Source organism: Cherax quadricarinatus, chromosome 48 (genome assembly GCF_038502225.1).
Source record: "Cherax quadricarinatus isolate ZL_2023a chromosome 48, ASM3850222v1, whole genome shotgun sequence".
NCBI classification, from domain to species: Eukaryota; Metazoa; Arthropoda; class Malacostraca; order Decapoda; family Parastacidae; genus Cherax; species Cherax quadricarinatus.
The window spans coordinates 20,926,604-20,951,804 of NC_091339.1; the positions used below are offsets into that span (position 1 = coordinate 20,926,604).

Genomic DNA, 25,201 nt, shown 5'->3' on the forward strand with positions numbered 1-25,201 from the left:
TGCAGTACTGTCCTGTGGAGGGAGGGTGCTTGCAGTACTGTCCTATGGAGGGAGGGTGCTTGCAGTACTGTCCTGTGGAGTGAGGATGCTTGCAGTACTGTCCTGTGGAGTGAGGATGCTTGCAGTACTGTCCTATGGAGGGAGGGTGCTTGCAGTACTGTCCTGTGGAGGGAGGGTGCTTGCAGTACTGTCCTGTGGAGGGAGGATGCTTGCAGTACTGTCCTGTGGAGGGAGGGTGCTAGCAGTACTGTCCTGTGGAGGGAGGGTGCTTGCAGTACTGTCCTATGGAGGTAGGGTTCTAGCAGTACTGTCCTGTGGAGGGAGGGTGCTAGCAGTACTGTCCTGTGGAGGGACGGTGCTAACAGTACTGTCCTGTAGAGAGAGGGTGCTTGCAATACTGTCCTGTGGAGGGAGGGTGCTAGCAATGCTGTCCTGTGGAGGGAGGGTGCTAGCAGTACTGTCCTCTGGAGGGAGGGTGCTAGCAATACTGTCCTGGGGAGGGAGAGTGCTAGCAGTACTGTCCTGTGAAGGGAGGGTGCTTGCAGTACTGTCCTGTGGAGGGAGGGTGCTAGCAGTACTGTCCTGTGGAGGGAGGGTGCTAGTAATACTGTCCTGTGGAGGGAGGGTGCTAGCAGTACTGTCCTGTGGAGGGAGGGTGCTTGCAGTACTGTTCTATGGAGGTAGGGTTCTAGCAGTACTGTCCTGTGGAGGGAGGGTGCTAGCAGTACTGTCCTGTGGAGGGACGGTGCTAACAGTACTGTCCTGTAGAGAGAGGGTGCTAGCAATACTGTCCTGTGGAGGGAGGGTGCTAGCAATACTGTCCTGTGGAGGGAGGGTGCTAGCAGTACTGTCCTGTGGAGGGAGGGTGCTAGCAATACTGTCCTGGGGAGGGAGAGTGCTAGCAGTACTGTCCTGTGAAGGGAGGGTGCTTGCAGTACTGTCCTGTGGAGGGAGGGTGCTAGCAGTACTGTCCTGTGGAGGGAGGGTGCTAGTAATACTGTCCTGTGGAGGGAGGGTGCTAGCAGTACTGTCATGTGGAGGGAGGGTACTAGCAATACTGACCTGTGGAGGAGGGTGCTAGCAGTACTGTCCTCTGGAGGGAGGGTGCTAGCAGTACTGTCCTGTGGAGGGGGGTGCTAGCAGTACTGTCCTGTGGAGGGAGGGTGCTAGCAGTATTGTCCTGAGGGAGGGTGCTAGCAGTACTGTCCTGTGGAGGGAGGGTGCTAGCAGTACTGTCATGTGGAGGGAGGGTGCTAGCAGTACTGTCCTATGGAGGGAGGGTGCTAGCAGTACTGTCCTGTGAAGGGAGGATGCTTGCAGTACTGTCCTATGGAGGGAGGATGCTTGCAGTACTGTCCTTTGGAGGGAGGATGCTTGCAGTACTGTCCTGTGGAGGGAGGGTGCTTGCAGTGCTGTCCTGTGGAGGATGCTTGCAGTACTGTCCTTTGGAGGGAGGGTGCTAGCAGTACTGTCCTGTGGAGGGAGGGTGCTTGCAGTACTGTCCTATGGAGGGAGGGTTCTAGTAGTACTGTCCTGTGGAGGGAGGGTTCTAGCAGTACTGTCCTGTAGAGAGAGGGTGCTAGCAATACTGTCCTGTGGACTGAGGGTGCTAGCAGTACTGTCCTGTGGAGGGAGGGTGCTAGCAATACTGTCCTGGGGAGGGAGAGTGCTAGCAGTACTGTCCTGTGGAGGGAGGGTGCTTGCAGTACTGTTTTTTGGAGGGAGGGTGCTAGCAGTACTGTCCTGTGGAGGGAGGGTGCTAGCAGTACTGTCCTGTGGAGGGAGGGTGCTAGCAGTACTGTCCTGTAGAGCGAGGGCTCTAGCAATACTGTCCTGTGGAGGGAGGGTGCTAGTAATACTGTCCTGTGGAGGGAGGGTGCTAGCAGTACTGTCATGTGGAGGGAGGGTGCTAGCAGTACTGTCCTGTGGAGGGGGGTGCTAGCAGTACTGTCCTGTGGAGGGGGGTGCTAGCAGTACTGTCCTGTGGAGGGAGGATGCTAGTACTGTCCTGTGGAGGGAGGGTGCTAGCAGTACTGTTCTGTGGAGGAGGGTGCTAGCAGTACTGTCCTCTGGAGGGAGGGTGCTAGCCGTACTGTCCTGTGGAGGGGGGTGCAAGCAGTACTGTCCTGTGGAGGGAGGGTGCTAGTACTGTCCTGTGGAGGGAGGGTGCTAGCAGTACTGACCTGTGGAGGAGGGTGCTAGCAGTACTGTCCTGTGGAGGGAGAGTGCTAGCAGTACTGTCCTGTGGAGGGAGGGTGCTAGCAGTACTGTCATATGGAGGGATGGTGCTAGCAGTACTGTCCTGTGGAGGGAGGGTGCTAGCAGTACTGTCCTGTGGAGGGAGGGTGCTAGCAGTACTGTCCTGTGAAGGGAGGGTGCTAGCAGTACTGTCCTGTGGAGGGAATGTGCTAGCAGTACTGTCCTGTGGATTGAGGGTGCTAGCAGTACTGTCCTGTGGAGGGAGGGTGCCAGCAGTACTGTCCTGTGGAGGGAGGGTGCTAGCAGTACTGTCCTGTGGAGGGAGGGTGCTAGCAGTACTGTCCTGTGGAAGGGGGTGTTGTAGGAGAGGGAGTAGAGATGGGGTGAGGGGGTGGAGATTCAGCACTTCGCACCACCAATGACAATCGTACAGATTTAAACGTTTCCTGATTATTTTGAGTCACCTAGACTAATTAGTGCCTTATTTTCACTTTTGTATTTGCGGTTAAACATACGTTTTTACTGGTTTATTTAACCTGGCCTAACTTAATATATAGAAAACAACATTTATAAGCTTGTGTGAAACGTTAAGAAATTGTCGTTGGTTACCTGCTCGGATAACGTAGGAAAATAAAGATCATTGTGTTGCAGATGCGCGAGTTGGCAGTGGGTACCGGTCGGCGGCCCAGGAGCTAGCACTGCTGTTGGCTCTAGAGATGTTTGGTCGACTGGTGCAGCTTGTGGTTGAGCTGCTGCCCCATCACATCCACCAGCAGCAACACAGCCAGGACCTCAGCCAGCCGCCAGCACCAGTAGACCCTCAACGCCTCTTCTCTCCCACACTGGCCTACTTTATGCCGCCACTAAAGGTCAGTCACTCCTCACTCACGGTGATGTTAACCATCTTCGTGATAAGTAATTGAGCGAATTCCAGGGTAGTTTGATTTTATTCCAGTAGTGCTACCTGTGAGTTTTTTTTTTTTTGAACTTGAAAATTTGGTAATATTGTGTTTTTTTCGTATTTTAATTAATTCGCAGGTATTGTTGTGTAAGGTTTCCACCCCCACTCACGAGGTGGTTACACTGGAGAGGAGTCGTCATCCAGGAAGTATGAAGTTGAGTCTTACATTGCCAAGAATTTCATCCCAGGTTCTTTTGATTGTCGTCATCTTTAATTGAGAAGGAAATAGAACTATCTTAATGGCACATATTAATGGTGCCTTCCGTTTGTAAGGTGTTCAGCTCGTGGTTTGTGCAAGTGCACACCACTGTCACTGTCAGCTCAAGAAGCTTCTTATATTATGCTCGTGGATCAATTTTCTCCAGATATTGGTTACAAATGGTGAGAGTTTCTTTCCAGGGACATACTGACTTATAACCTGGAAGCGCTCTGTAAAATGCATTTCATTCTGTAGGATTTCCTTAGGCCCCTGAGTAGTTAAATGTCATGTCCACTGGTAGCACTGTAACACTTTTAAAATACCTGTAATGCAACAGTGTCGTTGATATGGTAGTGGCATGCTAGTGGAAGGCGTTGCCTTTCCAGTTTATTTTCAATTATTGTTCAAGCTCCTTGCATACTGCCAGTATTACTAACAATGGTATTAAAACACATAATATACACGCGATCGCTCAAGTCTCCATCATCTAAGCAGCCTAATATAGCTGTTACAGTTCAGTGATTCCTGAGACAAGCTTAGACACTGCCAAGAGTTTAGACATGCCTTTCCCGGAAACAAGACTAGCTAACCTTTCTGTAGTCTCAGCACGTGTAATGTCTGAAACTAATTTACAGTCACAACGAACAGTAACAAGAATATCAGCATCAAAGGTTTGCTTTATGTCGTCAACAATCTTTTTACTAATGTCCTTTATTCTTGTTCTGCAATGTGCTTGTACTAAAGATATTGTCAAGCTCCTGTCCAGGAGAGATAACAGGTGACAACACTAACAATATTGCGATCAGCCGTTTTGATTCAGCCTAGTGTCATAACAAGGTCAGGCAACGCAGTTATTTAGGCCTGTTAGGCACTCTGGGTGATGCTTGAGGCATATTTGACCTACTCGAGTGTGTGTGTGTGTGTGATAAAGAGAGAGAGCGAGAGAGAAAAAGAAGGGGAGGGGGGTGGAGCACGGGGCCTTCACTTGTGGCACGTCTAGTTCGTGTATAGCTTGGGAATTTTGATGGTGTATAAGTGGACTTGGCCTCTCCTCGTAGATAGTGGCAGTGTGCATGCGTGCATGCAGGTGACCTGCTCACAAGAGTAGTTGACAACATTCTCTCTCCTCCAGCATCACCTACCATCACAAAGAATGAACACAAGGGAATTTATTTTTATTTAATTATTTTTCATTTCTTCTGTCTTTGCCACTGTATTTGTCTCTGAAGTAGAGACATTTGTAGGAAATCGTGAAGAATTTGTCATGGCAATGGAATACGGAGGAATTCGCAATGTGGACGGGGCTGTTCATGGTGTATAGTGGAGATGGTGTGTTGGTAGTAGTAGTAGTTTGGAATTTGATTTAAGATTTGGTGCTGGTATGTGTTTGTGTATTTTCAAAGCAGGTTTCAAGACTAGAATATGTTTCAGTTCTTTTAATTTTGATTTAGGCACTATGAGTACTCGTTCTAATATTTTCTGTTTGTTGGTGCATTCCGTGTTGTGTGCGCGTGTAGTGTTGGCTTCTCGCCAGTTACTGTTATCACTCGACATTATTTTTACTGCTAAAAGGTTAGGCTTTCCTAGGCATTTCCCTTGGATCGTTTGTGTTTTGTTAAGCTGGCCATAGCTGGGAAATCCCAGCAACAGAAAATTAAATTCCTCATAGTAGTGGAGAATTCAGGCGGAGTGTTGGATTATTATTATTATAATCAAGGGAGAAGCGCTAAACCCGTAGGATTATACAGCGCCTGTAGGGGGATGTGGAAGGTATTCAGGCGTAATTCAGGGAACTGGGGCACAGATCCAATTCCCTAGATCGAGAGCCCCTTACCAGTATCGAGGAACGTTCCTTGAGGGGCTGAGTGTTGGAGCATGCGGAGAGCTGAGACTTCATCAGAGAAAACCAGTGTGATTTCAGGGATGACAAAGACCTGTCTGGTGGTACTTCCTGCGCTTTCATAAGAGACACGGATAAATCAAGAGAGAGAGAGAGAGAAGGATGACTGGACCTCCACCTACCGCTGATAACACTGAGTGAATTCGTCACTCAAGTAGCAAGTTAATGATCGTGAATGTTAGAAATCGGGTATGTTTAAAGGGCCGAATAACCACAGTTCTATTGCTTACACAATAGATTTACGATAGTTAAATGTAAATAAATATTAAATTCCACATGAGACCTTCGGGATTTATGGAATGTGAACCTCGTCTAGACTGTTAATAATTGCTGGTCGACAATCTGTTGTTGCTGTTGCTGGTGTATTGTAGTTGGGGTGAAGTGAGGGCAGGATTATATGTATGAGGTGCTGGGTAGTAGTGTCATGCAGTGCCCCAGGGTGTTTCCAGCACCCTAGTACTGTATAAGGCAGTCCAGGCTAACTGTCTATGTAGAACACGGCTGTGGAGTGGCACGTCCTGACTTTCTTGGCCTCGCATACCGATCTTACATGAGGACCTGCCTGCCCCGCCGTGATGCCCTCCTTCGTCTCTCCAACCGTCGCTCTGTCGCCACAAGTTATGTGATGCTTTGTCCCACGCTTATCTCACTATTGCCCTGCATCTGTGCTATTGTTGACCTTTGATTAAGGACTGTTTTTCATGTCAGCTATCTTGTTTGTCACTCATCTTTATATGTGTGTGTGTGTGTGTGTGTGTGTGTGTGTGTGTGTGTGTGTGTGTGTGTGTGTGTGTGTGTGTGTGTGTATATATATATATATATATATATATATATATATATATATATATATATATATATATATATATATATGTGTGTGTGTGTGTATATATATATATATATATATATGTGTGTGTGTGTGTGTGTGTGTGTGTGTGTGTGTGTGTGTGTGTGAGAAATGAGGAGGAGAAGGGGGGTGGAAGTGTGTGTGAGGGTGGAAGAGGGTGTGAGAGGAAGTGTGTGTGAGGAAGAGGAGGAGGAGGGTTGGTCACATACCTCAGATAACAAGAGTACAACAGGTACTAGTTAAGTAAGACAGTGAGGTACATGCTTGTAATTACTGCCTCTAAGATATTTCCAGCAGCACGCCCACACAGTAACCTTCCTCACTAATTTACTGAAGTCTTACCTTACTGCTCCAAGATTTTTAACAAGATTTATACAAACCCACACCAACTGCCATTAAAGTTTTTGTTTATTATTATTATTATTATTATTATTATTATTATTATTATTATTATTATTATTATTATTATTATTATTATATTAGTCTGAGGTTATTTGCATTTATTTTTTTATATGCGGGATATTTTTATTTGAGTTATTTTTGAAATTATTTAAGGATTCTTTCCTATTTCTATTTTTGATATTGTTAAATAAATATTTTTTATGGCTTTGCTTTTTATGGCTTTGGGATTATGTCTGTTATTATTTGAGTTTGTGGTTCTCTCTCTGATTATTTTCTCGAGTTTTACTTTGTTCTATGATTAATTAAGAATACGTGTCAGTATATTGATCTTTGATGATGGTGATCAATGTTTCGAAGATGGCGGTTCATGGTTCTTCCCTTGTTATTTAAGTGTGAAATGGACGCTTGTTAAACGTTGAACACTCCGCTAGGATTGTTGGTCTTATCATCCTGCCTCATCAGTGTGTAATTTAGAGGATAAATTTTACGAACCGTGTATATACGGCATACAATTATGCTTTTCTGTATGTTCCCTAATTGTTCGTGTAGCTTTTTCTTTCCAATCGATGAAGCCTTCTCTGAGACTAGTCTGCAGGGGCCTTGTTGATCAAGCAAGCACCAGACGAGCCTGGTCTATGGTCGGCCTCGTTAAAGGTATTAAAGGTCTGGTCACTGTTTTTCTTGAGTAACCATGAAACAAAAGTTTCGAGGAATTTTTTACTTATACAAGAGCATCCAGAAAAACTACATAAAAAATTAAATTACATTGAGATTACCCGAGGCCAGCGGTCAAAAGAGGTGCTGCCACCTGTCCTGCAGCTTGGTATTACTCAGGGAGTTTGAATAGAGTATTATAGCTTTCTAACGTGACTTGCTTTGTAAGCTTTGAGGAGCATTGTCACGTTTTAAAATTAGAACTCAGAGTTATACAAGAAGTTCTGCTTGTCAAGGACGAGAGTAAGGTATTGAAAATTCTTTTGGACATGTGTAACAATGATTATGAAGTGGTAAGTAGCAATAAAGGGAAATATTTCAGCACTAATGGAAGGGAATATGTTAGTAACAACGAATAGAAGGTGACTTGCAGAAAAGGAAAAAGATGAGATTGGGGAAGGTTGAAGTGGGCTTGAAAAAAATGGAAATTGCTTTGCTGTATTCTAGGATAAGTGTACAGAAGTGTGAGGAATAAGGTACGACTAACACCTCTCCAGATAATGATAAGACTGTGTTCAGTTAGATGTATGGACAGAGCATTGTGTAACAGGGACAGGAGGGCGAAGCAGAGGTGTTTTTTTATGATTGGTATGGATGATATAGCAGGTTATATAACATATCACGTAATGGGAACACTCCCATTATCTTCCTTAATGCTGGGGGCGATGTTGATAAACACGAGAGGGAGTCTTTGTTTATGAAATACAGGACAGTAGTTGAATTAAGCCAAAGGGAGAGATTTCTTCATATGTCTTACTTTATCTAAAAGAGGAGTGGGCGGTGAATGGATGTCTAAGGCAGTTAGTGGAAATTGCTGGCTAGACATGTGCTGGAAAGAAATTTCAATTCCATTTACTGACAACTTTCAAGGTCGAGGGAGCTGTTGATAAAGTATATAGCACTTTAAACTGATGGAAGATAAAAGTATGGGTGCATATGGGAAGCAAAAGGAATCTGTACTAAGGACAGAAGGAACAAGAATTACCAGTGTATTTTAAACAGGTTAGACAGGGACACGGGAGGAGCTGTTTGGAACTGCATAGCATGGACCTGTAGGCCTCCTGCAGTGCTCCACTATTCTTATGTATTGATATTCAGTTGAAAGAAGCGAGCTCCATGCTGCGTATGTTAGTGATGAGATTTGATGAAAGTATGAACAGTTAGGTATGAGTTGTGTTGGTCATGTCTCAGGCGGTGTGGGGGTGACCAGTTAAGTGGGTAACCTCAAAGTACAGGCGGTGTGGGGGTGACCAGTTAAATGGGTAACCTCAAAGTACGGTGCGTTTATTCCTCTGACAAAATTGGGTATATTAACAGTACACTGCTACTTTATATCAGACACAGTGGAAACAAAATTTGGCTCTATTTTTGTGTCATAGTCCATCGTGCTGAATGGATTTTGTACATCTCGTAATGACCCTCGTAATGCTGAGTCACCCCTAACTTAGGGATGGGGAGTTGAGTGGTAGGTGTCAGGAGTAAGGGACTCATTCTCTGTCATGGGTGCTGCTTTTTCCACAGGGTGCTCTAGTGGCTAAGAAGCAAGATTCTCTTCCAGCATAAATGGTGGGGTTATTTACCCTTTTGTGCAAATGTACTGACAGAGCCGATGACATGCCTTTCTGAATACGAAAAATACTTTTAATAGATTTACTTATTTTGTGACTATGATTTATGTAGTAAGAGAGGGAATTGGTCACTACAGTAGCAAGTTGACAGTGAATGAATCACTTCGATAATGTTTGAAATGGAATATGTTTGTAAATAGATGAAACAAATATCAGATACTGAAATGTGTTGGTTGGGGGCGGGGGAAGATGGGTGAGGGAAGGGGTTTGATCAGATCACTGGAGTGTCTTAAGAGGCTTTATGATGGACTGCTGACCTCACTGGGGACATTTATAATCAGTTTGTCTCATCTCATTCATAAAATATTTGGCTAAAAATCTTCCTGAGTGACTTGCACAGTATTTTATCTCACTTAATATTCCTGGTGATATTTCATCGCTCGTTTCCTCTGCATTTGTATGTACTCACATAGTTGTGCTCACCTAGTTGTGGTTGCAGGGGTCGTGTCCCAGCTCCAAGCCCCGCCTCTTCATTGGTCGCTACTGGGTCACTCTTCCTGCTTCATGAGCTTTATCATTCCTCTTCTTAAAGCTATGTATGGATCCTGTCTCCACTACAGCACTTCCTGACAATTCTGTGACTGAAGAAATACTTCCTAACATCCCTGTGATTCATCTGAGTCTTCAACTTCCAACTGTGGCCCCTTGTTGCTGTGTCCCATCTCTGGAACATTCTGTGTCAGTCCACCGTGTCGATTCCTCTCAGTATTTTATATGTCGTTATCGTGTGTGTGTGTGTGTGTGTGTGTGTGTGTGTGTGTGTGTGTGTGTGTGTGTGTGTGTGTGCACATACCTAGTTTTACTTTGTTGAGGTTGCTTACGTCGAATCTTTATTTGTTTTGTTTCTTAAATATTAGCTGTGGGTTGTTTTCCACTTTCATCTTTGAGGCGCTGGTGTCTTGGCTTCAGATTTCTGCTTTCTATGTCTTCCAAGTTCTTTTTACATTCTTTTCACATTTAGTTGAAACTGTTTCATCCCCCTTGCCCTGATAATAGTCCAGGACCAAACGAAACGTTTCTTTACATCCATTTCCAGTATATGGTTTAGTTTTAAACTGGAGCTACTATCCTTGGCATCAAGTTGGAGGAACCTGAGGTGTGAGGACGTGTTTGCCACCAACTGCAGCCTTCACAAAGGTCCCTACCCTCTTCCCTCAGAGTGAAGTAAGACTGTGTAAGGCCTGGGTAATACCCCTGCCCGGTGCCGGCTGCAGCCTTCACTAAGGTCCCTACCCTCTTCCGTCAGAGTGAAGTAGGTTGTGTGAGGCCTGGGTAATGCCCCTGCCTGTTGTAATTCAAGGCTGCGGGCATTTCCGTCACTCAAACTGACACCTGGCGTGTGATGCTCACGTGTGTGATGAACCGTGGTGCCACCTCCACTGTGTGTACTGGCTGATGCTCTTATTTGCCTAGATTTTTTACTTAATTTACTTTTTAGCACCCAGTGGGGTGAGGTAAAGGCGGTGAATCGAGCACTCTTGACCAAGGGAAGTGAACCAGTAGCCAAAATATCATTAAGGCTAATAATTTATTTGGTTAATGAGGTAACTCGTTTTCTCTCAAATTTTTATTACACTGATTTCTTAAAAGTTACTATACGCAAAGATTTTGTTTTATCTTACGAGGGGCGATGCAACGTTGGGATGGAGGAAAAAAAGACACAAAAGGCAATCCCTTTAGGACATGTTTAATGGAGAGGCTTCGGTCCTGGGACCTTCCAAATTTGGAGTGAACGAGGTCACTGCATCCAAGTTTTCTATTAAACAAGCCTAGATAAATGGCTCAGAGAACCGACAGGTTGATAAATTAGACACATGTGCAACACTTGGATACCTTTATTATGGAAACGTTTCTCCACACAGTGGCTTCATCAGTCCAGTACAAGGAAGAATAGTGAGTATTAGAAGGAGATTGAGGCAATCAGTCCCTCAGCCTGGAGTCGATGTAATCAGTCCATCAATCAATTTTTTTTTGTTGATAAGTGCCAATAAATCATTTTTAAATGAGATGTGAGTAGTTCAGTAAAACAATGTTTCAAACTCAACAGCCTGGACAAAAATTTTGAAGGTTAGAGTAACTTATCCAGGACTTGGATGGATTCCTCTGGCCCTTGCTATTAGCGATGTGGGAAAATCTTTGTGTGAGGCGAGGCCTGGTCATAGACCGGACCGTGGGGGCGTTCACCCCCGAAACATCCTCCAAGTATACACCTTCAAGGTATGCACCCTCCAGATATACACACTCCAGGTATACATCCTCCAGGTATACATCCTCCAGGTATACAACCTCCAGGTATACAACCTCCAGGTATACATCCTCCAGGTATACAACCTCCAGGTATACAACCTCCAGGTATACATCCTCCAGGTATACAACCTCCAGGTATACAACCTCCAGGTATACATCCTCCAGGTATACAACCTCCAGGTATACAACCTCCAGGTATACATCCTCCAGGTATACAACCTCCAGGTATACAACCTCCAGGTATACAACCTCCAGGTATGCAACCTCCAGGTATACATCCTCCAGGTATACAACCTCCAGGTATACAACCTCCAGGTATACATCCTCCAGGTATACAACCTCCAGGTATACAACCTCCAGGTATACATCCTCCAGGTATACAACCTCCAGGTATACAACCTCCAGGTATACATCCTCCAGGTATACAACCTCCAGGTATACAACCTCCAGGTATACAACCTCCAGGTATACATCCTCCAGGTATACAACCTCCAGGTATACAACCAGGTATACAACCTCCAGGTATACATCCTCCAGGTATACAACCTCCAGGTATACAACCTCCAGGTATACAACCTCCAGGTATAAACTCAAATGAAAGCTTCATGCTGTAAAACTGGTCATTTAGAAAGAACTCATTTAAAATTAAGCCCGTTCTAAAATTTTCTCTTATACGTTTAAGGATATATTTTTTCATTTATGTTAATATAAAAAATAATAATTTTGTACCAAAAGAACCTTAGAAAACTAACCTAACCTTATTATATCAATCTCAATTTAATTTAGCCAAATCCGACTAAATATATTTTGGATAAGTTTACAATAATTAAATAATAAACACAATGAAATATATATTTTTTTTCGTTAGGATCAGAATGATTTTTGCAAAATTATTGCATACACAAATTTTCGCTTGTGTACACCATCACGGTAGTCTGTCATTCCTCTACATCAAACTTCAATGAGCTGACCTTCGTATAAGCCGCGTGTGTTGTAGTATATAATTGGGTAACGATAATTTTATTGGTAGATTGCTTGGCTGGATAAATACCCGTTAGTTTAGAAGTTTATGTTGCGGTTAATGTTTGCCGCAGTATTGGGGTGTGGGCATAGACAGATTTATGCGGCAGTTAATCTTTGCAGTGCGATCACAGCGAAGAGATGAGTGATCCATCCATCTAGGGAGAGTTTTATCCGTAAGTCATACGAGTGTGAAACGGAAGCTTAATAAACATTTTGCACTCTGGCAGAATTGCTAATATTTTCTTTACTCCTCATAAACATGTGATATTTTACAAAGTTACTCTAACATTCAATACATATTTATCTTTGGTTTCCCGTGTTCTTCACAGTTCTTAGCCCTGTGATGCACCTCTTTTTGAGTAACCATATGTTGGGCTGCGCTCCATACCATGACGCTGTATAGCCCTTGTGGTTTAGCGCTTCTTTTTGATTATAATAATAATCCATACCACGGCTGTGTTATGTTCAGTGAAGCAGCTGCCTGGACGGCGCCATTATAAACAATGTTGACAGTTTAGGAGGCCGGGCTGAGGCGCGGCGCAGCTCGGCAACCACGATTCCTTCATTATATTATATAATTCATGTTGAGCGCTAAATCTGTATGGGTCATTCAGTGCAAGACGTGGCGGAGGCTCGATCCTCCGTCTGCCGAGTGCGAGATAGTCGCGCTTCCTATATATACTCGCCAAGATGTTCCCCATGATCCCTTCAGTCATTAAGAGACAACAAAGCAATGCAGAGAATATTACAGGAGGGTAGAGTACAGTATATTACAGGAGGGTAGAGTACAGTATATTACAGGAGGGTAGAGTACAGTATATTACAGGAGGGTAGAGTACAGTATATTACAGGAGGGTAGAGTACAGTATATTACAGGAGGGTAGAGTACAGTATATTACAGGAGGGTAGAGTACAGTATATTACAGGAGGGTAGATTACAGCATATTACAGGAGGGTGGAGCACAGTATATTACAGGAGGGTAGAGTACAGCATATTACAGGAGGGTAGAGTACAGTATATTACAGGAGGGTAGAGTACAGTATATTACAGGAGGGTAGAGTACAGTATATTACAGGAGGGTAGAGTACAGTATATTACAAGAGGGTAGAGTACAGTATATTACAGGAGGGTAGAGTACAGTATATTACAGGAGGGTAGAGTACAGTATATTACAGGAGGGTAGAGTACAGCATATTACAGGAGGGTAGAGTACAGTATATTACAGGAGGGTAGAGTACAGCATATTACAGGAGGGTGGAGTACAGTATATTACAGGAGGGTAGAGTACAGCATATTACAGGAGGGTGGAGTACAGTATATTACAGGAGGGTAGAGTACATTATATTACAGGAGGGTGGAGTACAGTATATTACAGGAGGGTAGAGTACAGCATATTAGAGGAGGGTAGAGTACAGTATATTACAGGTTAGTTTACAGTATATTACAGGAGGGTAGAGTACAGAATATTACAAGAGGGTGGAGTACAGAGTATTACAAGAGGGTAGAGTACAGCATATTACAAGAGGGTGGAGTACAGAGTATTACAAGAGGGTAGAGTACAGCATATTACAAGAGGGTAGAGTACAGCATATTACAAGAGGGTAGAGTACAGCATATTACAAGAGGGTAGAGTACAGCATATTACAAGAGGGTAGAGGACAGCATATTACAAGAGGGTAGAGTACAGCATATTACAAGAGAGTAGACTACAGCATATTACAAGAGGGTAGAGTACAGCATATTACAGGAGGGTAGAGTACAGCATATTACAGGAGGGTATAGTACAGCATATTACAAGAGGGTAGAGTACAGCATATTACAAGAGGGTAGAGTACAGCATATTACAAGAGGGTAGAGTACAGCATATTACAAGAGGGTAGAGTACAGCATATTACAAGAGGGTAGAGTACAGCATATTACAAGAGGGTAGAGTACAGCATATTACAAGAGGGTAGAGGACAGCATATTACAAGAGGGTAGAGTACAGCATATTACAAGAGAGTAGACTACAGCATATTACAAGAGGGTAGAGTACAGCATATTACAGGAGGGTAGAGTACAGTATATTACAAAAGGGTAGAGTACAGTATATTACAAGAGGGTAGAGTACAATATATTACAAGAGGGTAGAGTACAGTATATTACAAGAGGGTAGAGTACAGTATATTACAAGAGGGTAGAGTACAGTATATTACAAGAGGGTAGAGTACAGTATATTACAAGAGGGTAGAGTACAGCATATTACAAGAGGGTAGAGTACAGTATATTACAGGAGGGTAGAGTACAGTATATTACAGGAGGGTAGAGTACAGTATATTACAAGAGGGTAGAGTACAGTATATTACAAGAGGGTAGAGTACAGTATATTACAAGAGGGTAGAGTACAGCATATTACAAGAGGGTAGAGTACAGCATATTACAGGAGGGTAGAGTACAGTATATTACAAGAGGGTAGAGTACAGCATATTACAAGAGGGTGGAGTACAGAGTATTACAAGAGGGTAGAGTACAGCATATTACAAGAGGGTAGAGTACAGCATATTACAAGAGGGTAGAGTACAGTATATTACAAGAGGGTAGAGTACAGTATATTACAAGAGGGTAGAGTACAGCATATTACAAGAGGGTAGAGTACAGTATATTACAAGAGGGTAGAGTACAGTATATTACAAGAGGGTAGAGTACAGCATATTACAAGAGGGTAGAGTACAGTATATTACAAGAGGGTAGAGTACAGTATATTACAAGAGGGTAGAGTACAGCATATTACAAGAGGGTAGAGTACAGTATATTACAAGAGGGTAGAGTACAGCATATTACAAGAGGGTAGAGTACAGAGTATTACAAGAGGGTAGAGTATAGCATATTACAAGAGGGTAGAGTACAGCATATTACAAGAGGGTAGAGTACAGCATATTACAAGAGGGTAGAGTACAGCATATTACAAGAGGGTAGAGTACAGTATATTACAAGAGGGTAGAGTACAGCATATTACAAGAGGGTAGAGTACAGTATATTACAAGAGGGTAGAGTACAGTATATTACAAGAGGGTAGAGTACAGTATATTACAAGAGGGTAGAGTACAGCATATTACAAGAGGGTAGAGTACAGAGTATTACAAGAGGGTAGAGTATAGCATATTACAAGAGGGTAGAGTACAGCATATTACAAGAGGGTAGAGTACAGCATATTACAGGAGGGTAGAGTACAGTATATTACAAGAGGGTAGAGTACAGTATATTACAAGAGGGTAGAGTACAGCATATTACAAGAGGGTAGAGTACAGCATATTACAAGAGGGTAGAGTACAGCATATTACAAGAGGGTAGAGTACAGCATATTACAAGAGGGTAGAGTACAGCATATTACAAGAGGGTAGAGTACAGTATATTACAAGAGGGTAGAGTACAGCATATTACAAGAGGGTAGAGTACAGCATATTACAAGAGGGTAGAGTACAGCATATTACAAGAGGGTAGAGTACAGTATATTACAAGAGGGTAGAGTACAGCATATTACAAGAGGGTAGAGTACAGTATATTACAAGAGGGTAGAGTACAGTATATTACAAGAGGGTAGAGTACAGTATATTACAAGAGGGTAGAGTACAGCATATTACAAGAGGGTAGAGTACAGTATATTACAAGAGGGTAGAGTACAGTATATTACAAGAGGGTAGAGTACAGTATATTACAGGAGGGTAGAGTACAGCATATTACAAGAGGGTAGGGTACAGCATATTACAAGAGGGTAGAGTACAGTATATTACAAGAGGGTAGAGTACAGTATATTACAAGAGGGTAGATTACAGCATATTACAAGAGGGTAGAGTACAGCATATTACAGGAGGGTAGAGTACAATATATTACAGGAGGGTAGAGTACAGCATATTACAAGAGGGTAGAGTACAGTATATTACAGGAGGGTAGAGTACAGCATATTACAGGAGGGTAGAGTATAGCATATTACAAGAGGGTAGAGTACAGCATATTACAAGAGGGTAGAGTACAGTATATTACAGGAGGGTAGAGTACAGCATATTACAAGAGGGTAGAGTACAGCATATTACAGGAGGGTAGAGTACAGCATATTACAGGAGGGTAGAGTACAGCATATTACAGGAGGGTAGAGTATAGCATATTACAAGAGGGTAGAGTACAGCATATTACAAGAGGGTAGAGTACAGCATATTACAGGAGGGTAGAGTACAGTATATTACAGGAGGGTAGAGTACAGTATGTTACAGGAGGGTAGAGTACAGCATATTACAGGAGGGTAGAGTATAGCATATTACAAGAGGGTAGAGTACAGCATATTACAGGAGGGTAGAGTACAGTATATTACAGGAGGGTAGAGTACAGCATATTACAGGAGGGTAGAGTACAGCATATTACAAGAGGGTAGAGTACAGCATATTACAAGAGGGTAGAGTACAGTATATTACAGGAGGGTAGAGTACAGCATATTACAAGAGGGTAGAGTACAGCATATTACAAGAGGGTAGAGTACAGCATATTACAAGAGGGTAGAGTACAGCATATTACAAGAGGGTAGAGTACAGCATATTACAAGAGGGTAGAGTACAGCATATTACAAGAGGGTAGAGGACAGCATATTACAAGAGGGTAGAGTACAGCATATTACAAGAGAGTAGACTACAGCATATTACAAGAGGGTAGAGTACAGCATATTACAGGAGGGTAGAGTACAGTATATTACAAAAGGGTAGAGTACAGTATATTACAAGAGGGTAGAGTACAATATATTACAAGAGGGTAGAGTACAGTATATTACAAGAGGGTAGAGTACAGTATATTACAAGAGGGTAGAGTACAGTATATTACAAGAGGGTAGAGTACAGTATATTACAAGAGGGTAGAGTACAGCATATTACAAGAGGGTAGAGTACAGTATATTACAGGAGGGTAGAGTACAGTATATTACAGGAGGGTAGAGTACAGTATATTACAAGAGGGTAGAGTACAGTATATTACAAGAGGGTGGAGTACAGAGTATTACAAGAGGGTAGAGTACAGCATATTACAAGAGGGTAGAGTACAGCATATTACAAGAGGGTAGAGTACAGCATATTACAAGAGGGTGGAGTACAGAGTATTACAAGAGGGTAGAGTACAGCATATTACAAGAGGGTAGAGTACAGCATATTACAAGAGGGTAGAGTACAGTATATTACAAGAGGGTAGAGTACAGTATATTACAAGAGGGTAGAGTATAGCATATTACAAGAGGGTAGAGTACAGTATATTACAAGAGGGTAGAGTACAGTATATTACAAGAGGGTAGAGTACAGCATATTACAAGAGGGTAGAGTACAGTATATTACAAGAGGGTAGAGTACAGTATATTACAAGAGGGTAGAGTACAGCATATTACAAGAGGGTAGGGTACAGCATATTACAAGAGGGTAGAGTACAGTATATTACAAGAGGGTAGAGTACAGTATATTACAAGAGGGTAGATTACAGCATATTACAAGAGGGTAGAGTACAGCATATTACAGGAGGGTAGAGTACAATATATTACAGGAGGGTAGAGTACAGCATATTACAAGAGGGTAGAGTACAGTATATTACAGGAGGGTAGAGTACAGCATATTACAGGAGGGTAGAGTATAGCATATTACAAGAGGGTAGAGTACAGCATATTACAAGAGGGTAGAGTACAGTATATTACAGGAGGGTAGAGTACAGCATATTACAAGAGGGTAGAGTACAGCATATTACAGGAGGGTAGAGTACAGCATATTACAGGAGGGTAGAGTACAGCATATTACAGGAGGGTAGAGTATAGCATATTACAAGAGGGTAGAGTACAGCATATTACAAGAGGGTAGAGTACAGCATATTACAGGAGGGTAGAGTACAGTATATTACAGGAGGGTAGAGTACAGTATGTTACAGGAGGGTAGAGTACAGCATATTACAGGAGGGTAGAGTATAGCATATTACAAGAGGGTAGAGTACAGCATATTACAGGAGGGTAGAGTACAGTATATTACAGGAGGGTAGAGTACAGCATATTACAGGAGGGTAGAGTACAGCATATTACAAGAGGGTAGAGTACAGCATATTACAAGAGGGTAGAGTACAGTATATTACAGGAGGGTAGAGTACAGTATATTACAGGAGGGTAGAGTACAGCATATTACAGGAGGGTAGAGTACAGCATATTACAGGAGGGTAGAGTACAGCATATTACAGGAGGGTAGAGTACAGCATATTACAAGAGGGTAGAGTACATCATATTACAAGAGGGTAGAGTACAGCATATTACAGGAGGGTAGAGTACAGTATATTACAAGAGGGTAGAGTACAGTATATTACAGGAGGGTAGAGTACAGTATATTACAAGAGGGTAGAGTACAGCATATTACAAGAGGGTAGAGTACAGTATATTACAAGAGGGTAGAGTACAGCATATTACAAGAGGGTAGAGTACAGTATATTACAAGAGGGTAGAGTACAGCATATTACAAGAGGGTAGAGTACAGCATATTACAAGAGGGTAGAGTACAGCATATTACAAGAGGGTAGAGTACAGCATATTACAAGAGGGTAGAGTACAGCATATTACAGGAGGGTAGAGTACAGTATATTACAAGAGGGTAGAGTACAGTATATTACAGGAGGGTAGAGTACAGTATATTACAGGAGGGTAGAGTACAGTATATTACAGGAGGGTAGAGTACAGTATATTACAGGAGGGTAGAGTACAGTATATTACAGGAGGGTAGAGTACAGTATATTACAAGAGGGTAGAGTACAGTATATTACAGGAGGGTAGAGTACAGTATATTACAGGAGGGTAGAGTACAGTATATTACAGGAGGGTAGAGTACAGTATATTACAGGAGGGTAGAGTACAGTATATTACAGGAGGGTAGAGTACAGTATATTACAGGAGGGTAGAGTACAGTATATTACAGGAGGGTAGAGTACAGTATATTACAGGAGGGTAGAGTACAGTATATTACAGGAGGGTAGAGTACAGTATATTACAAGAGGGTAGAGTACAGTATATTACAGGAGGGTAGAGTACAGTATATTACAGGAGGGTAGAGTACAGTATATTACAAGAGGGTAGAGTACAGTATATTACAGGAGGGTGGAGTACAGTATATTACAGGAGGGTAGAGTACAGTATATTACAGGAGGGTAGAGTACAGTATATTACAGGAGGGTAGAGTACAGTATATTACAGGAGGGTGGAGTACAGTATATTACAGGAGGGTAGAGTACAGTATATTACAGGAGGGTAGAGTACAGTATATTACAGGAGGGTAGAGTACAGTATATTACAGGAGGGTGGAGTACAGTATATTACAGGAGGGTAGAGTACAGTATATTACAGGAGGGTAGAGTACAGTATATTACAGGAGGGTAGAGTACAGTATATTACAAGAGGGTAGAGTACAGTATATTACAAGAGGGTAGAGTACAGTATATTACAGGAGGGTAGAGTACAGTATATTACAGGAGGGTAGAGTACAGTATATTACAAGAGGGTAGAGTACAGTATATTACAGGAGGGTAGAGTACAGTATATTACAGGAGGGTAGAGTACAGTATATTACAGGAGGGTAGAGTACAGTATATTACAGGAGGGTAGAGTAGTATATTACAGTATATTACAGGAGGGTAGAGTACAGTATATTACAGGAGGGTAGAGTACAGTATATTACAGGAGGGTAGAGTACAGTATATTACAGGAGGGTAGAGTACAGTATATTACAGGAGGGTAGAGTACAGTATATTACAAGAGGGTAGAGTACAGTATATTACAAGAGGGTAGAGTACAGTATATTACAGGAGGGTAGAGTACAGTATATTACAGGAGGGTAGAGTACAGTATATTACAAGAGGGTAGAGTACAGTATATTACAGGAGGATAGAGTACAGTATATTACAGGAGGGTAGAGTACAGTATATTACAGGAGGGTAGAGTACAGTATATTACAGGAGGGTAGAGTACAGTATATTACAGGAGGGTAGAGTACAGTATATTACAGGAGGGTAGAGTACAGTATATTACAGGAGGGTAGAGTACAGTATATTACAGGAGGGTAGAGTACAGTATATTACAGGAGGGTAGAGTACAGTATATTACAGGAGGGTAGAGTACAGTATATTACAGGAGGGTAGAGTACAGTATATTACAGGAGGGTAGAGTACAGTATATTACAGGAGGGTAGAGTACAGTATATTACAGGAGGGTAGAGTACAGTATATTACAGGAGGGTAGAGTACAGTATATTACAGGAGGGTAGAGTACAGTATATTACAGGAGGGTAGAGTACAGTATATTACAGGAGGGTAGAGTACAGTATATTACAGGAGGGTAGAGTACAGTATATTACAAGAGGGTAGAGTACAGTATATTACAGGAGGGTAGAGTACAGTATATTACAGGAGGGTAGAGTACAGTATATTACAGGAGGGTAGAGTACAGTATATTACAAGAGGGTAGAGTACAGTATATTACAGGAGGGTAGAGTACAGTATATTACAGGATATCATCGACTGGCAGTGGTTTTCAAACTTGTTAAAGTCACGGAACCTTTACATACCAAAAAAAATCCCTGAACCCTGAACAAAGAGGTCAGATGTTAATGATAAAATTATAGAAATAATAATAATTTAAATTACTTGATGTGACGTGTATATTGTATATTGTAAAAGATTTTACATTTATTGATACATTTATAGAGTAAATAGTATAAAAATAATTATTTTTATTGTCGAATAATAAAGAGGATTACTTCGTCATTTACTGATGGGGTAAATGTAATAGGTAATGTGTGATTGATTACTTTTCGTTGGATAAAAGTTCAATAGCTGGAGCAGTTAATTAATGTTACTTCTGTTTTGAAGGTCATTTTCTATCTGTTTTCTGTTAATTGTGGTTGTGAGGATTCCCTTCCCCACGGCCCGGTCTCAGACTAGTCCTCCTAGGTTGGAAAGTCCCTTCCCCGCGGCCCGGTCTCAGACCAGTCCTCCTAGGTTGGAAAGTCCCTTCCCCACGGCCCGGTCTCAGACCAGTCCTCCTAGGTTGGAAAGTCCCTTCCCCACGGCCCGGTCTCAGACCAGTCCTCCTAGGTTGGAAAGTCCCTTCCCCGCGGCCCGGTCTCAGACCAGTCCTCCTAGGTTGGAAAGTCCCTTCCCCACGGCCCGGTCTCAGACCAGTCCTCCTAGGTTGGAAAGTCCCTTCCCCACGGCCCGGTCTCAGACCAGTCCTCCTAGGTTGGAAATTATTACACGATCAAGAACTGTTATGAAACACGCAGAAAAGAAAAGGTTTGTGTATACTAAATGTCAGTAGATGTTTGTAAGCTTTACCTGTTATCTTATGTGTTGAACAGACAGATTTACCTGTTATCTTATGTGTTGAACAGACAGATTTACCTGTTAACCCACATCTTTCGCGAAACAGAGTTACCTGTCATCTTACATATTCGTTAAACAGCAAGACTTACCTGTTCATGAGACAGAAAAAAATCAAGCGTACCAAAAAATGATCAGGCTTGCATTTCATGTTCTTTAGACAGGTCTGGACTGAGCCTCCCTGGACGGTTGCTGTCCAACAACCTAGTATCCATTAATCTCCTTTCTTAATTTTTCCTGTTGATATGTGTTAAGAAAAAATTATCTTGCAGAGTTACGTTGTTGCCAAACCAGTAAGATATTTCCAGTCTGGTGGTGTGGCGTCTGCAATATATTCTTTCACCATCTGAATCCTGAAAGTAATAATATGTTGAGAATGATGAAATCTTGTTTCAAGACATCAGTCAAAATATAAATTGTTCCTTTTCTTTTAGTGGAAATTCAGTGACATGTGTGTGAAAAGTATTTTTAGCCCAGTCTGTGTTTCTGTGAGAGACGGTAAATATTTTCTCTTTATGGTACACAAATTCAGAAAGATGTATCGCCAAAATTTTCACAATTTCACTGATATTTTCACTTTGGAAAACACTCAAGATTTATCAAAGTTTGAATTTACTAGTAAACTGAATTGTATGCATTTTGCTCTGAACTTTGGAGTTACTGTGGCTACGTTAATACCTTGTATTGAAGTATGTTCTGTGAGATGCGATAAATATATCAGCCAAGTATGCAAGTTTCTGCATCTAGCATTTGCTGCTTAATTTGTTTGCAAGTTCAGAGGGGACACTGTTGAACCAGACCTGTGTTCTCGAAACTTGTAAAATCAAGATAGCATTTCTCCTGGAGATAACCATCAAACTTCTGTATGAAGCAGTCGTGTCTTATGCAAACTTCCCATTTCTAAATATCCTGGAATTGAGTGGCTTGACCTCATAAAAATGACAATTTTGGCTACCTCACTGATGTCACTAGTTCATGTGACATCCTTTTAACTACAAGATCATGAAGATAAAGATAATGGTTCTCGTCACAATGTGGAGATATATTTATTTATTCCACAGCGCGTAGCATTTTTTCTACCATAACTGCGGCTCAGTCTGTACATTTGCTGGAACATAAATGTCAGAATGTTTCAGTTTTTTTTTTTCATAAACAAATTCATGAACTTGAATATTTGTTCATCCGTAGTTTTGGTTGGAAGAGGATTGCAGGTAAGTGTATCTTCCTCAGTAGGAAATTCATGTAACAATATTCACAAGTAATGTTGTAAAAGTTACAATGTTGGCGGATTCATTATTGAGGAACATAGTGGACTCTGTTTTACTCGTCTTACAAGTTCTACTGATGATGCTTCTAGACGCATCCTTCATGCGTTTATAAAGTACATTGTCAGACACACTAAATTTTTCTGCAATAGTTCTCGTTTACAATACATTGTACTAGATCATTTTCAATTGTTTTTTTCACACTTTCTGCTATAGCATGAGCTTCACCTGCTTATATTATGCTATAACTAACATGGTAAGAAGCCACGGGAGCATTTTTTCTTGTGCAGAAATGTTCAAAATGTGAGCTATTTCCTACTGTGTACGAGCCGCCAATTTCCAGTTATTATTTTATCGTACTTCTGTTCAGTCTCTCATGGCATGCCACGGTAAACCCCGACAAGTTCCATGGAACCCTAGGGTTCCACGAAACAGTGAAAACCTCTGTCAGTAGAAAATACTGCAACAGGGCAGCCTAGAGACTAGTGATTTAACCTCGAGTCTGCCAAAGGACTTTAGATAACAACGAAGCAGTAGCCAAACACTGGAAGTTCCTCAGAGAGGATGACTAGATGAGATAAATATCGACGAAGAGCGAAGAGCGTGTCGTCGTAGCCTCTCAAAGTCTGTATAAATGATCCCAAGAGTGGTTGAGCGCACTAAACGTGCAAAAAGTTATCTCGGAGTTTATACAAGGAAGATGGTGGGTAAATGAAGGGAATTAGTGAGGGGGAGAGAGGGATAACCTTTCCACGGACTTGCTTTTGAGAGTAACAGGTAATGCATGTTTTCCACGAAGTCATTTTTTGTCTCGCAGGATGTAGTGATGCAAGTGTGGTGATGTAACTGTAGTGATGTAACTGTGGTGATGTAACTGTGATGATGTAACTGTGGTGATGTAACTGTGGTGATGTAACTGTAGTGATGTAACTGTGGTGATGCAACTGTGGTGATGTAACTGTGGTGATGTAACTGATGCAACTGTGGTGATGCAACTATACTGATACATCTGTAGTGATACAACTGAGGCAGTTCCTGCTTTAGGGACATTTGCATTATTTCCATGTGGAAACATTAAACCCGGACGGGCGACACAGTTCCCCGATACTGGTTTAAAGACTGATGAAGGAACATTGAATGTTCAGGCAGTCTGACCAGGTGAATGTTCAGGCAGTCTGACCAGGTGAATGTTCAGGCAGTCTGACCAGGTGAATGTTCAGGCAGTCTGACCAGGTGAATGTTCAGGCAGTCTGACCAGGTGAATGTTCAGGCAGTCTGACCAGGTGAATGTTCAGGCAGTCTGACCAGGTGAATGTTCAGGCAGTCTGACCAGGTGAATGTTCAGGCAGTCTGACCAGGTGAATGTTCAGACAGTCTGACCAGGTGAATGTTCAGGCAGTCTGACCAGGTGAATGTTCAGGCAGTCTGACCAGGTGAATGTTCAGGCAGTCTGACCAGGTGAATGTTCAGGCAGTCTGACCAGGTGAATGTTCAGGCAGTCTGACCAGGTGAATGTTCAGGCAGTCTGACCAGGTGAATGTTCAGGCAGTCTGACCAGGTGAATGTTCAGACAGTCTGACCAGGTGAATGTTCAGGCAGTCTGACCAGGTGAATGTTCAGGCAGTCTGACCAGGTGAATGTTTAGGCAGTCTGACCAGGTGAATGTTCAGGCAGTCTGACCAGGTGAATGTTCAGGCAGTCTGACCAGGTGAATGTTCAGGCAGTCTGACCAGGTGAATGTTCAGGCAGTCTGACCAGGTGAATGTTCAGGCAGTCTGACCAGGTGAATGTTCAGGCAGTCTGACCAGGTGAATGTTCAGACAGTCTGACCAGGTGAATGTTCAGGCAGTCTGACCAGGTGAATGTTCAGACAGTCGGATCAGGTGAAGGTGAATGTTCAGAAATAAGTAATCTTCAGTAGTTTACGTAGTCCCCGGATATAATAACTGGTTATAAAGGTAAATTTAACAAAATAGAAATATTGGTGGGCTTATGGATTTTTATGAAAAAAAAATACTTGTAATAGGAGATAATATTTGTGAAATAGAAATAGATGAATGAAGAGAGGCCGGGGCAATGTGGTCACACCTAAGTGTGAAAAGTGACCACAACTTTTCTTGGACTCATGGGTCACACCCTAATGTGAAATTTTATATCCAGAAGTTAGAGATTAGCTCTTGTGATGGAGTCTCTCTGGTCCAAATATAAGGCTCTCACATCCACCCACCCAAAATTCCACTAGCCCCTTTTCCCCCCCCACACCCCCACTCCCCCTTTTTCCCCACATTTCCTCCCCCCTTTTTCCCCCAAACATTTCCCCACCCCCTCTTCCCCCCCTTTCCAGTACCCCCCTCTTTCCCCCCACCCCCCACTCCCCCTCTTTCCCCACCCCACTGGCCCTCTTCCCCCACTTCCA

General features: G+C 42.4%; 1 protein-coding gene across 1 annotated transcript in view; it reads left to right on the forward strand.

Moving 5' to 3' along the window:
- Smg6 (Smg6 nonsense mediated mRNA decay factor) overlaps positions 1 to 25,201 on the forward strand; it is a 144,267-nt gene that overhangs the window by 110,865 nt on the left and 8,201 nt on the right. Inside the window, exon 7 of the mRNA XM_053787030.2 lies at positions 2,851 to 3,068. Coding sequence (XP_053643005.2) covers positions 2,851 to 3,068 — 218 coding nt within the window. The remainder of the gene's footprint in view (positions 1 to 2,850; positions 3,069 to 25,201) is intronic.